The sequence below is a fragment of the Hydra vulgaris genome, chromosome 03 (assembly GCF_038396675.1).
Source record: "Hydra vulgaris chromosome 03, alternate assembly HydraT2T_AEP".
Classification (NCBI taxonomy): domain Eukaryota; kingdom Metazoa; phylum Cnidaria; class Hydrozoa; order Anthoathecata; family Hydridae; genus Hydra; species Hydra vulgaris.
In genome coordinates, this window is record NC_088922.1 from 66,785,001 (window position 1) to 66,800,000 (window position 15,000).

At 26.4% G+C, this 15,000-nt stretch overlaps 2 protein-coding genes across 6 annotated transcripts in view; both read left to right on the forward strand.

Moving 5' to 3' along the window:
* The window catches only part of LOC101239153 (serine protease HTRA2, mitochondrial), a 31,016-nt gene extending 28,706 nt beyond the window's left edge, over positions 1–2,310 (forward strand). Inside the window, exon 7 of the mRNA XM_065794040.1 lies at positions 2,054–2,310. Within this exon, the coding sequence (XP_065650112.1) occupies positions 2,054–2,225 (172 nt within the window). The 3' untranslated portion in view covers positions 2,226–2,310. The remainder of the gene's footprint in view (positions 1–2,053) is intronic.
* A 368-nt stretch (positions 2,311–2,678) lies between these two features.
* The window catches only part of LOC100203339 (UBX domain-containing protein 11), a 39,062-nt gene continuing 26,740 nt past the window's right edge, over positions 2,679–15,000 (forward strand). The window contains exons 1-6 of one of the 5 annotated variants that reach the window (XM_065794036.1): positions 2,679–2,978; positions 3,456–3,801; positions 3,970–4,143; positions 8,067–8,101; positions 8,487–8,528; positions 10,939–11,030. In XM_065794036.1, the coding sequence (XP_065650108.1) occupies positions 4,085–4,143; positions 8,067–8,101; positions 8,487–8,528; positions 10,939–11,030 (228 nt within the window). In that variant the 5' untranslated portion in view covers positions 2,679–2,978; positions 3,456–3,801; positions 3,970–4,084. Of the gene's footprint in view, positions 2,979–3,333; positions 3,802–3,930; positions 4,144–8,066; positions 8,102–8,486; positions 8,529–10,938; positions 11,031–15,000 lie in introns of those variants that run through there. The other 4 variants (XM_065794037.1, XM_065794039.1, XM_065794035.1 and 1 more) reach the window with 4 other exon arrangements.

Genomic DNA, 15,000 nt, shown 5'->3' on the forward strand with positions numbered 1-15,000 from the left:
TATATTTTTATGATTGCATTATAAAAAGAGCTAAAAAATATAAAAATGATAGATTTCAAACTGTAGTCAAGTGTTCAGGAGAATCTAGAAAAATTAAAGGGTAATTTTTGAGAGTGTAGATAAATAAATAGATTTTTTTTATCATGTGATGCTTAATTGTTAAAACACTTTTTTGTATTGAAAAGTATTTTTACCGTGTTAATAACTGAACAATAGAAAATCCAGATATTATAAATATTTTATTGATGTTATAATTGAAGACCTTAGTGCTAAAAGTACTTAAGTCACAAAATACTCATTTTGAGATAAAGGAGTTTGAATATTCAAACTAACTTTAAAATCAGGCAAGACATCCTGATACATTTCTAATAACCGCTATATCTTTACATTATTATAATGAGTAAACCTGCTTATTTTAAAATCTTAAACCCTCATCTTTTAAAAGATATGTGTAATTTATATTTAGGGCTTTAGTACTTCTTGTCCTATTACTAGACTAGACTAGGTACTTTGTGCCCCAAAAAGAAACACTGAACTACTGTAACTTTTCATCATATATTATTACTATAAAGAAATAAGTCTATTCTGTCTTCAATGTCACTCGTGTCTCCATCTATATCTATGCCATGAATATTACTATAAAAAGTAACTCCTTCTGGAAGTTTGACATGTGAAAAGTTCACAAATATTATGAAATTTGGCTGTTTTGACAAGCTTTACGTATGCTCTATTAGGTTTGATTGAAATGAGAGTTGAAAGTTTTTGATCATATTTTAAAGTTTTTATGACATCAGAACATTTTCCTGTCATTGAAATTTGTTAAGTGGTACCTTGGCTCGTTCAAATTTTGCTTCTCTGAACTCACTAATTCCAGTTACTGGTTTTATCAAGGGATCATAAGTTCTTTTAAAGTCAAGTATTTCAACAAATGGGGTTCCATCTTTAATCATGTTGTCTGTAAGTGGATGTTCAACATACACGACATTAAATGGTTTGCTGGTATCTGTATTCTTTACAAGTGTAGAAGTACACTATGAAGTTACACTAAACTTACACTGTCAAGGTAAAATTACCTTGTCCTTTTTTCTTCTCCTTTTTTCAATGCGCCTGAAATTCCGATCACATCTAAAAATTCTTCCAGATTTGAATTCAGCGCCACATTTTGTTGTAGAAACAGCTCGTTTTAGAAAAACTTTCAGATTTGCCCCACCCTAGTAAAACACTAATACTCAGCTAAATGGTTCTTAGGCAGACTTTTTGTTTTGATTTAATTTTTAACTCCAATAGATAATTTTCTATGATTTATTATTTAAAATTTGATTATAAATATTTGTTTTATTATTTAAAATTTGATATAAAAAATGTGATTTATTATTTTCTTTATTTTTATTATATTGTGTTTAAATATTTTTTTTATGTTTAAAGTAGTTGAATTTTTGCATTTTGAATTTTTAAAAGTTTTTGCATTTTCTTGGATTTATTGTTATAATACAAGTTTATGTTAAGAAAAAGAATAAATAGTAGAATGCTATAAAATTTTTCAAATGCAAATTATGCTGAAATCACCTGAATGCAAAAATTAGATTGTTGAAAAATGTATGACAGTTCCAATGTTATCTTTTTCTAATAAATACATTACTCATATTTATAATGTTAGAAATATGAGTAAGGTTTCAGCTAGATTAAACAAAGTGTAGATATATTACAAAGTTTGGTATTGCAAAAAAAAAAATGATTCCAATATCTACAGATTAATGTCAATTTAAAATTAAGACTTTTGCAAGATGATCATGAGCTTAATAAGTATAAACATAATGATTTCACCCTGCATCTCATTACTACACCTTATTTATGAGTTTTTACAGTTGTTTCTCAAGCCCCATATAATTATGTATAGAAGAATAAGATTCTTACTATACAAGTCAAATTCACTTTATAAAATTATATTTTAATGAATTAAGTACTAATTGCTTGTTTACTTAGTTTGATTGCTTTGTTATTGTTTAGTTACTGCTGTTATTGTTTTGTGTTTAATTTAATTTTTTTGTTTTAGGAGTGGTTTGTTAGTTGGCGATGTCATTTTATCAATTAATGGAAAACCTGTCAAGTCTTCTAGAGATGTTTATAATGAAGTGTGCCGGGGAGCAAATCTTGTCATGCAAATTCAGAGAAAATCTCAAACCTTTTCCATTAACGTTTCCCCAGAAATATCTAGTAGTCTTTAGTAATTTTAGATTATGCATTAAGCTTTATTTGATCTGAAAAGAAATTTTTCATTGTTTTTTTAATATCATGCTATAATTGTTTTTATTGACTTGTTTTTATTGGCTTAATGATCTAGGTTTTTATTGGCTTTATGACATAGTATATAGGGCTTATCAACATTATTTGTTTTCCATGTTGTAATTAAACGTGTTATAAAGATAGCTTTGTTTAGTTACTACATGTTTAACTACATGCTTTCTTTGTAGCAGTTGTTGAAAAATATTTTTAGTTATTCAAGTTCTTTTATAAAACATCTTTTGTTAAACAGTGGTTGTGACACATAATATGTGATTGAAATTTCCCTATTCAATCAAAACTTATTGCAAATGTTTAAGTATTTGTTTTCTCAGCAGAATTAGTTGGATTTTTTTTTTTTTTTTTTAAGAGTTATTTTGTTTGTTTGTTTGTTTGTTTTGAAATTAAATAAATGTTAAAAGTACAAACACAATAAACCTTAAAAACAACATTTATGGATATTTGTATAAATAAAACCACTGAAACAGACTTAACTTGAGTTACCATACCACTTGCAATACTACTGAAGCAGACTTAAAGTTGAGTTTAGGAAATGGGTTTTAATTGTGCTTTACAGTTAGAGACGACATTAAATAATTTAGCACTTTTGAAAAAAATCATTTGTTTATATCAACAGTGAAAACTGATAATGCAGTTCATAGCATAGGTTATAGGACCCATAAAGTGGTTCAAAGTAGGTATGTTGTTTATCTTATCCTTTCATCTTATTGTTTTTTTCAATAGCAAAATGAGTTTTTTTATTTTTTTATTTTCTGAAATAATTTATTAGTTAATAGTTCCAAAATAATTTAGTAATTAATTTTTAAAAAAATTAATTATTAATTAAAAAACTATTGATAATTAAAAACTATTTATAATATTAAACTGTTCAAAAGTCAATGTTAAAAAGTCTTTGAAGTAGTTTTAAATAGTTTAAAAGAATAGTTTAAAAAATCTGGAAAAAAATTGATTCTGACTGAATTTAATAGGGGATTTTTTCAGAAATTTAAGAAAAGGGTTTTAAAATTGTCAATAATTGTCACACTTAGTACAATAATTGTCATACATTACTTAATTAAATAACTAATTGTCTTTTAATTTTTATACTGTCAACTAAATGTTTAATTGTTGTATTGATAACTAAATATTAAAAATAACAATTTATTACTTTATAGGAACAGTAATTACTATTATTTGGTTGTGGTAGACAGGGTGGTGGTAGACGTATGGTGGAAGATTGTCAATTTTGCTAAATGATAAAAATTTAAATAGGTCATTGCATCTTTAAAAAAAGAAATTTTATAGATATTTATAGATAAATCATCCCACATAAATTCTTCCTTGAATGTAATTAAACCTGACAGTAACTGACTGCAAAACTTAAAGTCTGAAGCTCGCATTTTAATCACAATTCAATAGTTTTAAAATTCTAAAATCAATTACACAAAATTAATTGAGATGGAAAACAGTTGACAAAAATCTTTAAAAAAAAGTGTAAATGATGAGTCAAGAAATCACAAAGTAAGAATTTCAAATGATGTTTAAGGAATAAAACTAGATAAATAAAATTTTTGTTGTAATATATGATTCTATTTAATTCAGCTTGTAGCAAGTTATTTTGTTTAACTTTTTAATATGATATTGATATTAAATAAGATTTTTGATTTTGATTTTTTTATGTTTATGAAGTTTATAAGTTGTGATAAAAATGTTTATGAATCAAAGAGATGAGGTATCTTGTTGAACAAAACATCTTGTTGAATCGTTATGTTTAAATGAAATTGAAGTGTTGAGCAATTAGTTAATGATGAGCTCACCATTGAGTACCCTCAGAAAAGGAAGAAGACTTTCTCTAAAATCGGGGTAAATAAAGTTTTTTTTTTGTTTTAATATTTTTTTAATTTAATTTCTAATACAGGTTTAATCTCTAATCTTGTGTGTGTATAAAAGTTATAATTAGAAATTAAGTTTTAGAAAAAGATAAACATCATTTTATGGAAGAATCTTAATCATTTTTTTATTAATCACTTTTTAATGCCTTTTTTATATACTAAAAAATGTTAAAATTTGAATCAAAAATTTTAAAAGTGCATTTTAAACAGAAATATTATTTTAAAGAAAGAAAAATAATAACTAGTCTTATAATTATATCATGTTACAATAATTTTATACCTCATGTGATTAATCTAAAAAGAAAAGCAAAGTTATTAAATTCACATTAAGCTCCCAATCTATTCAAACATTTATGTTAATAAAAATACAAAAGAAATTTAGTTTATTCTGATTCATTGTTGACAAAGCTGCAAACAACCACTATTAAGTTGGGAGTTTCTAGAAAAAAAGAATAGAATTATAGGGCAAGAAAACGGTTGACTGAAGACTTGAAAAGTTGTAGGTTGTATAAGATGGGAAAGAGTTCCAAAGATGTGAAGTGCAAGGAAAAAAACTAGAATAAATATTTTTAGAGCATGCAGGGACAGATACAGTGAAAGAATAAGACTTTGTTGAATCACGGCTCAAGCAACAATGAGTTTTAGTTGAAGGAACTAGAGATGATGGAGATAGATATGATGGAGATGATAGCTCCTTTGAGCAGCAACCATGCTAATATATGTAGAAAAGAGAAAAAAGTGCAACTTTACGATAATGGGGAAAAAGGCTCAAGCTTTGCAAAAAGAGCGGTCCAAGTACATTTACAATGGGTTTTTGGAACCTTGTCTAAAAGAGAAAGAGCATCATTAGAGGAACCAGCCCAAAGACTCGCATGCCTAAATATTTCAAAAGCTTTAGATATGTCAAGAGCAATAGCTCTATCCTCTCTGCCTCCATCTAATTCACAATAAAATCTTTCAGTCACAGCAGTTAGCAAATCAGCCATAGACCAAGAGGATCAAAAAATGTATTGATTGTCCGACAGTAAGTTATTTGACTCAAGATAGAATGTGAGAATTTTATTATACAACAGATGCCATTTTCCAGCAGGCAGGAAAACAAGACTCAGTCAAGCATTTATTAAATTGAACTAGAAGAAAAGCTCTTTGCAAATAATTCTGCCTTATCTTTGAAAGAGGTAATAAGATCATAAATGAGAAATGGAATGTTAGACGTACCCTTGTTAACAACGCTGTTGAAGATTTTTCAAAAGTTTCTACCGCCTAACTTCTAAGAGAAGATACAAGATTTAGTGAACTGAGAATAATGGAGCTTCGCATCAGACAGCACATTTTTACATCAATTTCTTGCAATAATAAATAGCTGTTTGTTCTCTAGAAAGTTGTTTTTTTGAAGAAAATGATTATGATTAAATATAGCAGTTGCACAAGAAGGTGAAAACCATGGTGTAGAAAAAGGTTTGACTCGGAACTGACAAGATCCTTTCCTGCCTGGATCCAGGAGGTTATGCAAGAGGCGCATTTATCTGCTGAGAGAGAAAAGATATCAACTTAAGGACCATCACAAAAAAAATCATGAAAAAATCCCAGTCAGCTTTAGGATAGTAGTGCGATGATAGGGTGAGTCTGAAAAGGAAGTATGAGATTAAAGATATAAAGAGATCATTGCATGGTGAGAACCACCTAAAGGAGAAATTGACCACAAGCTAGGATCAGAGACAAGCCATAAATCAAGGTATGAAGGTAAATTGTTAGAGTTTTCAGGAAAACGAGTCACAAAGTCAACTATCTGAGTAAGAGATTGAGAAATGCAGAAGTTATAGGCTTTAGAGCCAGCAGTGCCAGTAGCGATGGAGCCAAGCCATTCTGTGTGCTTTAAAGTCACCAATAACAACATTATTGGCAGAATTGTAAAGAGAGAGAGCATGGTCAATTTGATCAGAAGTTACATCTAAAAGAGTGCAGTCTTGGGAACAAGGAGAGCGATAAAGAACAATGAGATAGGTGATAGAGTGAAGAGGTGCTAAGTAGAAGCATATTAAAGAACGGTCAAAAGATTTGAATGTGATTTTACAACAAATAGGTAAATTGATGCGTATGTATACCCCAAGCCATGCATGAAACTATTGGCAGAATTGAAGTCTTTGTGAATCAAATAATGGTACCCATCAACACTGAGATCTGAAAAAGGAATAGTAGAATTTAAATTGGCCTCATTAAAGGCAAGCAGGTCCGATAACTTTTGCAAGAGGTAAGGTTCAACTGATGGAGGGTTGCTTTGCAGACCACGAATTTTTGTAAAAGATATATTAAAACAGTTAAGTGAAGGGGGATAATTTTTGCAGTTAGTATGGCTTTTTATGTTTTGTGCAGTTAGAATGGTTTTTTATGTTTAATATTTTGGGTTACTTTTGGCATGATTTAAGTTTAAAGAGAACTTGACTAATTCATAGATAGAGCACAGCCTCCTAAGCAATGAGCTATGCAATTGCCTCAGTTCCGTTAATTAAGTTATAATATAATGCTCCTTATGTGGCCTCAACAAGGTGCACCAAAAGCATTAACAGGGACTTTATCCATGCTCAATGTGACACACTGTTAATACTCAGATATTTTGAAGCTGTCGATGGAATCAGCCTTTCTGAGAGCTACCACAGAGTTCAGGAAACCTTACTACCAGTGAACCTAAGAAATCTATGAGTAGAGTCAAGAAGATTTAGCATTCATCATCCTAGGCAGGAAACAATTTAATACAGGTTTAAATCTACACCAGTCTAATAGATGAAGAAGAGGTTCGATTTAATTTTATTAAGGCACCATCTCTTGCCTTTAGTCAACCAAGAACTCTTGGGCAGGTACAGGGTTACATAACACCATTAGCAGGGTTATGTAATTATGACCTGACCTGATCTGGAATAATTTAAAGGATCTACTTCCTGCAAACAGCACCTTAAAACATTAGGCATGTTATTTTGGAAATGCGTTAGAAAAAATATTACATCTAACAAATACTAGAAAGTGAGCATAGATTTAATGTTGGAGTAACTATTTAGTTAATGAGCTCACACTGCATCAAAACAGATTTAAACATTTAAACAGAACACAAACATAAAGTAACTTACTGGTGAGTAAACATTGTGCCTGAGGTTCATACAGAACACAAACATACATATAAATATGAAAAAACTGAACACAAACATACATAAAGCAATTTACGGTAAATGAACACCATGCCAGAGGTTCAAACAGAACACAGACACACATAAAGTAACTTACGGGTCAGTCAACACTGTGCCAGAAGTTTAGATAAAACACAAACATACATATAAAGTAGATTACAGATGAACTAAAACAGTAAATAGGGCACCTCCAACTATATAAAAGACACACATAAAAATCAAATAATATATATATATATATTATTATAGGCATGACCGATATTAAATAGTACTGATGACAGGAAGCAAACTCCTTTCAGCCTTTGCTTAAAAAGCAAATCCTATAAGGCAACAGGACATAGAACAGATTGTACTGAGTTTCATGTTACCAGTAGCAGCGTGATCATGAAGAGCATACACCTGACCTTACCATTTAAATAAAAAGAATAAAATAATATATACAGGGATTTATTTTTTCACATATTTTTTTCAACTTTCAGTTTTTCCAGATTTTCAAAAAGTTTTTATTAACACAAATTAAAATACATTTTTGTAAATAAAAAGAAATATTTTTAACTTTTTAACTCATTCCCGTACAAAAAACAAAAAAGTTTCAAAAAATTGAAAAAGCCATCAGCTTAAAGCTTAAAAATCCGGAAATAAACTTTTTTCAAGTATGACCTGGATGATCATTGTAATATATAATATTCATTTTTTTTTTTTTTTTTTTATTTAGATTCGGAAGTACACCATTTCATTCAGATGTTAAAGGTGAAGAATTTTTTTCAGTGTGGTACACTAGGGCTAAAATTTATTGATCTGTCTTGAATCAAGCTCAAGCCTGTATCTATTTTTAGCTAAATAAAAAATATATGTATTTTAGAAAATAGTTTATTTATTTTGCCTTTTAGCTGGTTTTTTAATTTTTGTTGACTTTGTTTTATTATTTATAAATTTTTTTTAAAGATTTTGTATTTGTCTCTAAAATATGTCCTTAATAAGTTAAAAAAATAAGTAAATATAATTTTTAATATATTTTATTTATACCAAACTTATTTCCATTGCCAAACCTCAAATTAAGTTTTTTCATTTTCTAGTTCTAAATTGTTTTTTAAAAAGTTTTAAATTTTAATGTTTGTTTTATATTATTTTTTAGTTCTCGATAAAGAATTAAACAATACTTGTAAAAACCCAAAAGGTATGGAGTTAATGTATGGCATTAGACTCTACTCCAAGTTTTCCATAAATTAAACAATTAAACAATGTTACAAGAATTTGCATAACCTTTTGTCCACTGTAAATTTTTTATTGTTTATTAATTAATTTTCTCTGCCAATTCCAAAAATATAAAAAAATTTCTGTATCATCAACCATTTTAAAGTTATAACCTTTTTTAGAGCCAACGGGCAACTGAGCCACCATACATCGTCAGTGCCTCACAAAAAATTAAATGTTAAATTGTTAATGTGCTTTTCTCACAGCCTTAGCTCGATGGGATGATGAAAGCAAAGTAGTGTGTTGCAAGACATAATTATGTGTATTTTGTAGACAAAAAAAAATGTCGTTTATAGGTACTTTAATTACAAGGTTTTCCATTTCCTAGTTGTAAAATCATAAAATGTATACAATTTTTTTGCATGCCAATCACATTTTTAGAGGTCAAAGTAAGACAATATCTATTGCTATGAAGAATGCTTTTGTACCAATAATGATTTTTCAGCCTCACTTTCCGAATCAGAGCTTAATTAGCATAATTTAATCAAAGAAAGGTCTTATTAAGTGAGGTGCTTAACTTCTTTTAATAAGACTCGTGGATTGAAATCTACTAGGTTAAAATTGCAGGACATGTGTGTATCGGAAACGATATAAATAGATTTGAAACTTACTATGACCTGTGTAATGATCAAACTTAGTGTAAAGATGTGAATAGTTTTTCTTGGCTTGCAAGGGGGGAATGAACAATATTATTATAAAAAAAAACTATTAATAAAATTTAAATGCTGTTTAAAAGTATATATATTTTCTTATTTTAAAAAGCTTATACTTATTTAAACTTATGCTATTTATTTCTTAAAACATTTTAACTAAACTTGGTTTTCCATTGACTTTTTATCATCGTAATTTTTTTATTTTATTATTTTCTTTGCCAAATAATAATATTTAAATTAAGATAGCAAACATTAAAATAAATAGTCGGAGCAAGAAGAAGATGTATAATGTCTTTTACAATGATGAATCACCACTAAATGTCTTTAAATTTAAAATAAATTTTAAATCAAAATCAACACTGCATTAGTTAATTTAAAAATTTATAAGGTTCAAAATTATTTTAAACCAAATAATTTTATATATATATATATATATTCACATAACAATTATACTATACTATAGTTAAATATTAATTTTATATTTTATAAAAAAGTTATTTTTATTACATGCACAACTGTAATGTTTACTATCATAAATAAAAATCCCCTCCTGACTAAAAGTTTATTTTTATAAATATTTATAAAATTATTCTTAAATATTAATATCATGGAACTCTAAGACTTCCGTGTCCCTTCCTATTCTCAGTGTGTTTTGTAGGAATTTTTTGGGAATAGGACTGTTTTTTAAAACATGACTTTGCTAACATAAAAATCAAAACATTTAAAAGTAATTCAAACTTTCGTGTGTGAGAGCAAACACTTGGTTTTGTGACAATGGCTTTCTGCTTTTTTAAGAATATATTTTAATGCACATTGTTGCTCTTTTTATTTTAAGTGAAGTTTTTTAAAATTTTCCTAAATAAACATTTTTACAACAGTAAAAAAAAAGTGGGATTTTTTGTAATTTTAAATCAATTTTTCAAGCTATAATTTCATAACTGAAATCTCATTGAGGTCCTAAGCATAAATGAAATCTAGCTCAAGCGTAATAGTAAATTACTCCTATTAAATCAGACTTATCAATTCTTTATTATCAACCCATGAGCACCCTAATTACAAATAATCAGTTGCAAAGCTTATTGAAAAATTCAAAACTGGATGGACATAGAACTTTTATGCAATATATGAATTTTTATGGATATGTTTCCATAAAAATTTATATATTGCATTTACACCTGGATTCTTTCCCCAAAAACATGGGTGGTGTCAGTGAGGAAAATGGTGAGAGATTTCATTAGAGATTTGCAAAAATGGAAAGAGTGATGCAATCATCAGAAGTTACAAATCTTAATAAACATAATGACACAATAACATATTATTTTACACTGTTTCATCTATAATGTCTGATCAGAAACTAATGATCAAGTTAATAAAACTTCAATTTATGCCATAAATTAAATCACTGGAAGTAATAAATGTCTTAACTACTGTAAATTTACAGTAGTTAAGACATTAATGACTTAATGACTGTAATTTAATTTTTGTTATAAATTAAGTATTATTAATTTAAACATTCTTTTCTGATGATTCACACAGTGAAACAGTGTAAAATAAAAAAATATGATTTTCCTCTAATTTATTACTCTGTTTTTTTAAGAGCATTGAGCACTCTGTTTTGTAAAATACATTTAAAATTATTTGTAAATGTATTTTAATTTTTCCTAATTAACTTATGTTTAGTATTAGATCATGAATTGATGGTGTTGATGACATCAAGGCTAACAGTACTTGAAAGAAAACTTATGGAAGCTCAGCAGCTGAATATGGAAAAAGTAATTTTTTATTTTGCTTTTTTTATTAATTTTTTAATAATTTTTTTTATTAATTTTTTTAGTCACATTTCATGTGAGATTTAAAAAAAAAAAATTTAATTTGAATATTTTTATGTTTATTTTAATGCACTGGATTTGAATAACTTTTTTTGCCACATTAAATTATCACATACACGATACATTAAATATTTTGTGTGGTTGATTGTATTGCTTTACTTAAGTTTATTGACTGCAGTATATCCCTGCCACATACATTAAAAAATTCATTAGAGTCTTGTATGGCTAATTTTATTGCTTCACATGAGTTTAGTGATAGCAACTTTTCCTGCCACATACATTAATAAATGTAACAATGTTTTTGTACACATTAAATGTAAATACAACAACATTACATTTTGACCTGTCACATACATTATATTGTCATATATATTATATATATATATATATATATATATATATATATATATATATATATATATATATATATATATATATATATATTTAATGTAAATTATGTTAGTGTATTTTACAAATAGAGTGCTCAATGTTCTTAAAGAACAGTGCAATAATAATATATATATATATATATGTGTATATATATATATATATATATATATATATATATATATATATATATATATATATATATATATATATATATATATATAGTATATATATATATATATATATATATATATATATATATATATATATAAATTATGTCAGTGTACTCTACAAATAGAGTGCTCAATGTTCTTAAAGAACAGAGCAATAATAAATTAGTAAAAACACTTATCTATCTTTTATCTTCAACATAATGTTTCACCATCAGTAGGTTCATCAGGAAGCTTCCTAATGAACCAACTGACGGTGAAACATTATGTTGAAGATAAAAGATAGATAAGTATTTTTACTAATTTATTTATATATATATATATATATATATATATATATATATATATATATATATATATATGTATGTATATATGTATGTATATCAACCCTTGGCATCAGGAAAAATGAGGTCGGCAATAGTTTGTTGACTTCAATCTTTTAAAGAACGGCATCAGGTTGGCAAAAAAATTGATACAAAGATCTTACCATAATACATAGAAATGAGGTCTGAAATTTTTTGCCGAAATCAAACACTTTAAGATTGGCAGTTACGTCGACATTGCCAAATGCGAATCAGTAAAGCAGTTTGTATTAGAAATTTTTACAAGATGTTGAGAATTCTATACCAATTTTAAAAATATATAAAAATTTATCTGAGGTGACTGACTAAGTAAAATAAACTGTTTTTTTTTTTTGATACTATATATTTAACTTACGTTACCAATAGATTATTATTGTGGATTTTTTATATCTATTATTAAAAGTTAGAGTTATGTAACAAAAAAATTGCAAAAGTATTGAACTCATTCATTAAAAATAAATAACAAAGGAAATTTTAAAAAACAGGTGGCACTCTTACGAGTGATTTTTTATAACATTTATGAAAGTTATCAAATCGAAACAGTTTTTCCACAAGGCCAAGAGCAACTTTAAAAAATTATTTTAGTATTAAAACTTAATTAATACTTATTTGAGTCATTTAAATAAGAAAATTTTTGGTTTGTTGAAGTTTTTACTTTCACTTCTTAAGTTTATGCATATTGCCTTATTTTTATTTGGTCGAATTATATAATGTAAAATGCAACCAAATGCAAAAAAGGTTCTAACTGATTTTTTTATATCAGGAGAATAGCAAATAAATCTTTTTTTTTCTTTTTTTTTGAATGTCTAAATAAAATTTTTTTTATAATTCTTACTTTTATTTATTTATGTTTATTTATATGTCAACCAAATAAGTATATACAACCAAATAAGTATATATAAGCAATATTTCAGTTCTAACCTTGTCAAACCAACGCAACAAAATAAGAATTAATTATGTAATTCGTTTTAACGAATTACATAATTAATTAATTTTTAGAATTTGAGTTCTAACCTTGTCAAACCAATGCAACGAAATAAGAATTAATTAATGATGTAATTCGTTTTAACGAAAAAGCGCCAGACCTTTAGTATATTCATGTAGTTTTAACTTACGTTACACAAATTAAAAATAAAAATGTGCTTTAACTAAGCATCATTATTCAAAACTTTAAATGTAAAAATGTAACATTTAATAAACATATATCATTAAAAAACTAAGGTTTTTTAACTGAATTTTAGAAAAAACAAAATTTTATCATGTTTTTGTTAACTTATGTTACATGAAGATTGCTTAAGTTCTTTCGTTATTTTCTCAAAATATATATATTTTATTAAGTATTAAATTTGACCAACAACAATTTGAACATGTTAGCTCCATTTTCATGCTAAATTAATGTGGTTTATGCTAATAAATTCATGGTTAAAATAACATTTTACAATGATAACTTTTTTGATCATACAACAATGAGAAAAGCCGTAACTTTCAGAAGCATAAAAATGACTTGATTAAATTAATTTTAGTACTAAAGGCATATTTTAAATAAACTTTAATGTGTCTAAATCAATAATTATTTGCTAAAAGTTGACAAAAAATAGAATAAAATTTGACTACTTTTTCATTTTCTGCTGTGGAATGGCCATATATATATATATATATATATATATATATATATATATATATATATATATATATATATATATATATATATATATATATATATATATATATATATATATATATATATGTATTTATATATATATATATTTATATATCAGGCCTTGTGATGAAGCGAGAGCAATCACTCCACGCATGTGAAACATGCCCGTAAATGACCTTCCTGGCACAACAAATAGCGCTCGCTAGTTTTGTTACAACAGTAAAAAGTCGCACTCGTCTGAAGGACAAAAGAAATTGCAAAGGGAGAAAATTATAAGTTGATTTTAAAGAAAATATTTTTATTATAATTGTTTTTTCTCATGTCAAAAATGTTTAAACAGTAGAGTTTGCATATTATTAAATAAAGAAGTTATATTTGTAATAAAGTACGCGATCCACGCATGTGTACTGTGTGGCCTACTTCAATTTTAATTTATGCTGCTGCATAAGTTCAAATTAAAAATGATTTATTTCTTCTATTTGATAGCTAAATCTAGCATGTTTTTTAAATTCTAGTTAAACTTTATCAAATTACATGCTTAATTGTACCCTGGTTAAGTTTAATCATTCGCTAACTCTTATAGTTTTTTGAGGGTTCATTTGACAAAAAACTTTGCTTAACTAGAACTTTTACTTTGAATTGCATAAAAGTCCATGTAATAAAATAAATATTTGCATAAAAATTTGCATATAAGTCCATGTAATAAAATATCAAAACTTGCAACACTTTAATGAAAATTCAAAACTTAAATGTTAAAACATTAATTATCTAGCATAATATTTATAAATATCTAGTGTAATATTTATAAATATCTTATAAATAAATATTTAGCATAAAAAATTTATCAAACTAAAATTTCACTTTAAGCTTTGATTTTGTACATCATGTTCTATTAATTAATGACTATTATATTTAAAATCACAAATGTTTCTTTATTAAAATAAAGTAAAGTTTTTATACAATATTTTATTTTACAGATTGTTTCTTCAGGAATAACTGTGTGGCTTTTGCAAATTCAATTGTTTTATCTAAAATATCTGCAGTTATTGAGGGGTAAAAATCATTAATGTCAAATTGAATAAATGTACTGCCATTTTTATTTTCAATTAATTTCCCGCCCTCTAATAAATTACAAAAAATTTAATTGAAATACAATTAAAGTTAGCTGCAGTTGCAAAAAAATGTGGAAAGAATTATTAAAGGTCACAATAATGCTTTGTTAAACAAAAAAGAAATCCTAAATGAAAAAACTGCAGAAAATTGTAATTGTTAACAAATAAACAATTGTCCAATGAGTGGAAGTTGTTTATCAAAAAATGTGGTATATAATGTGT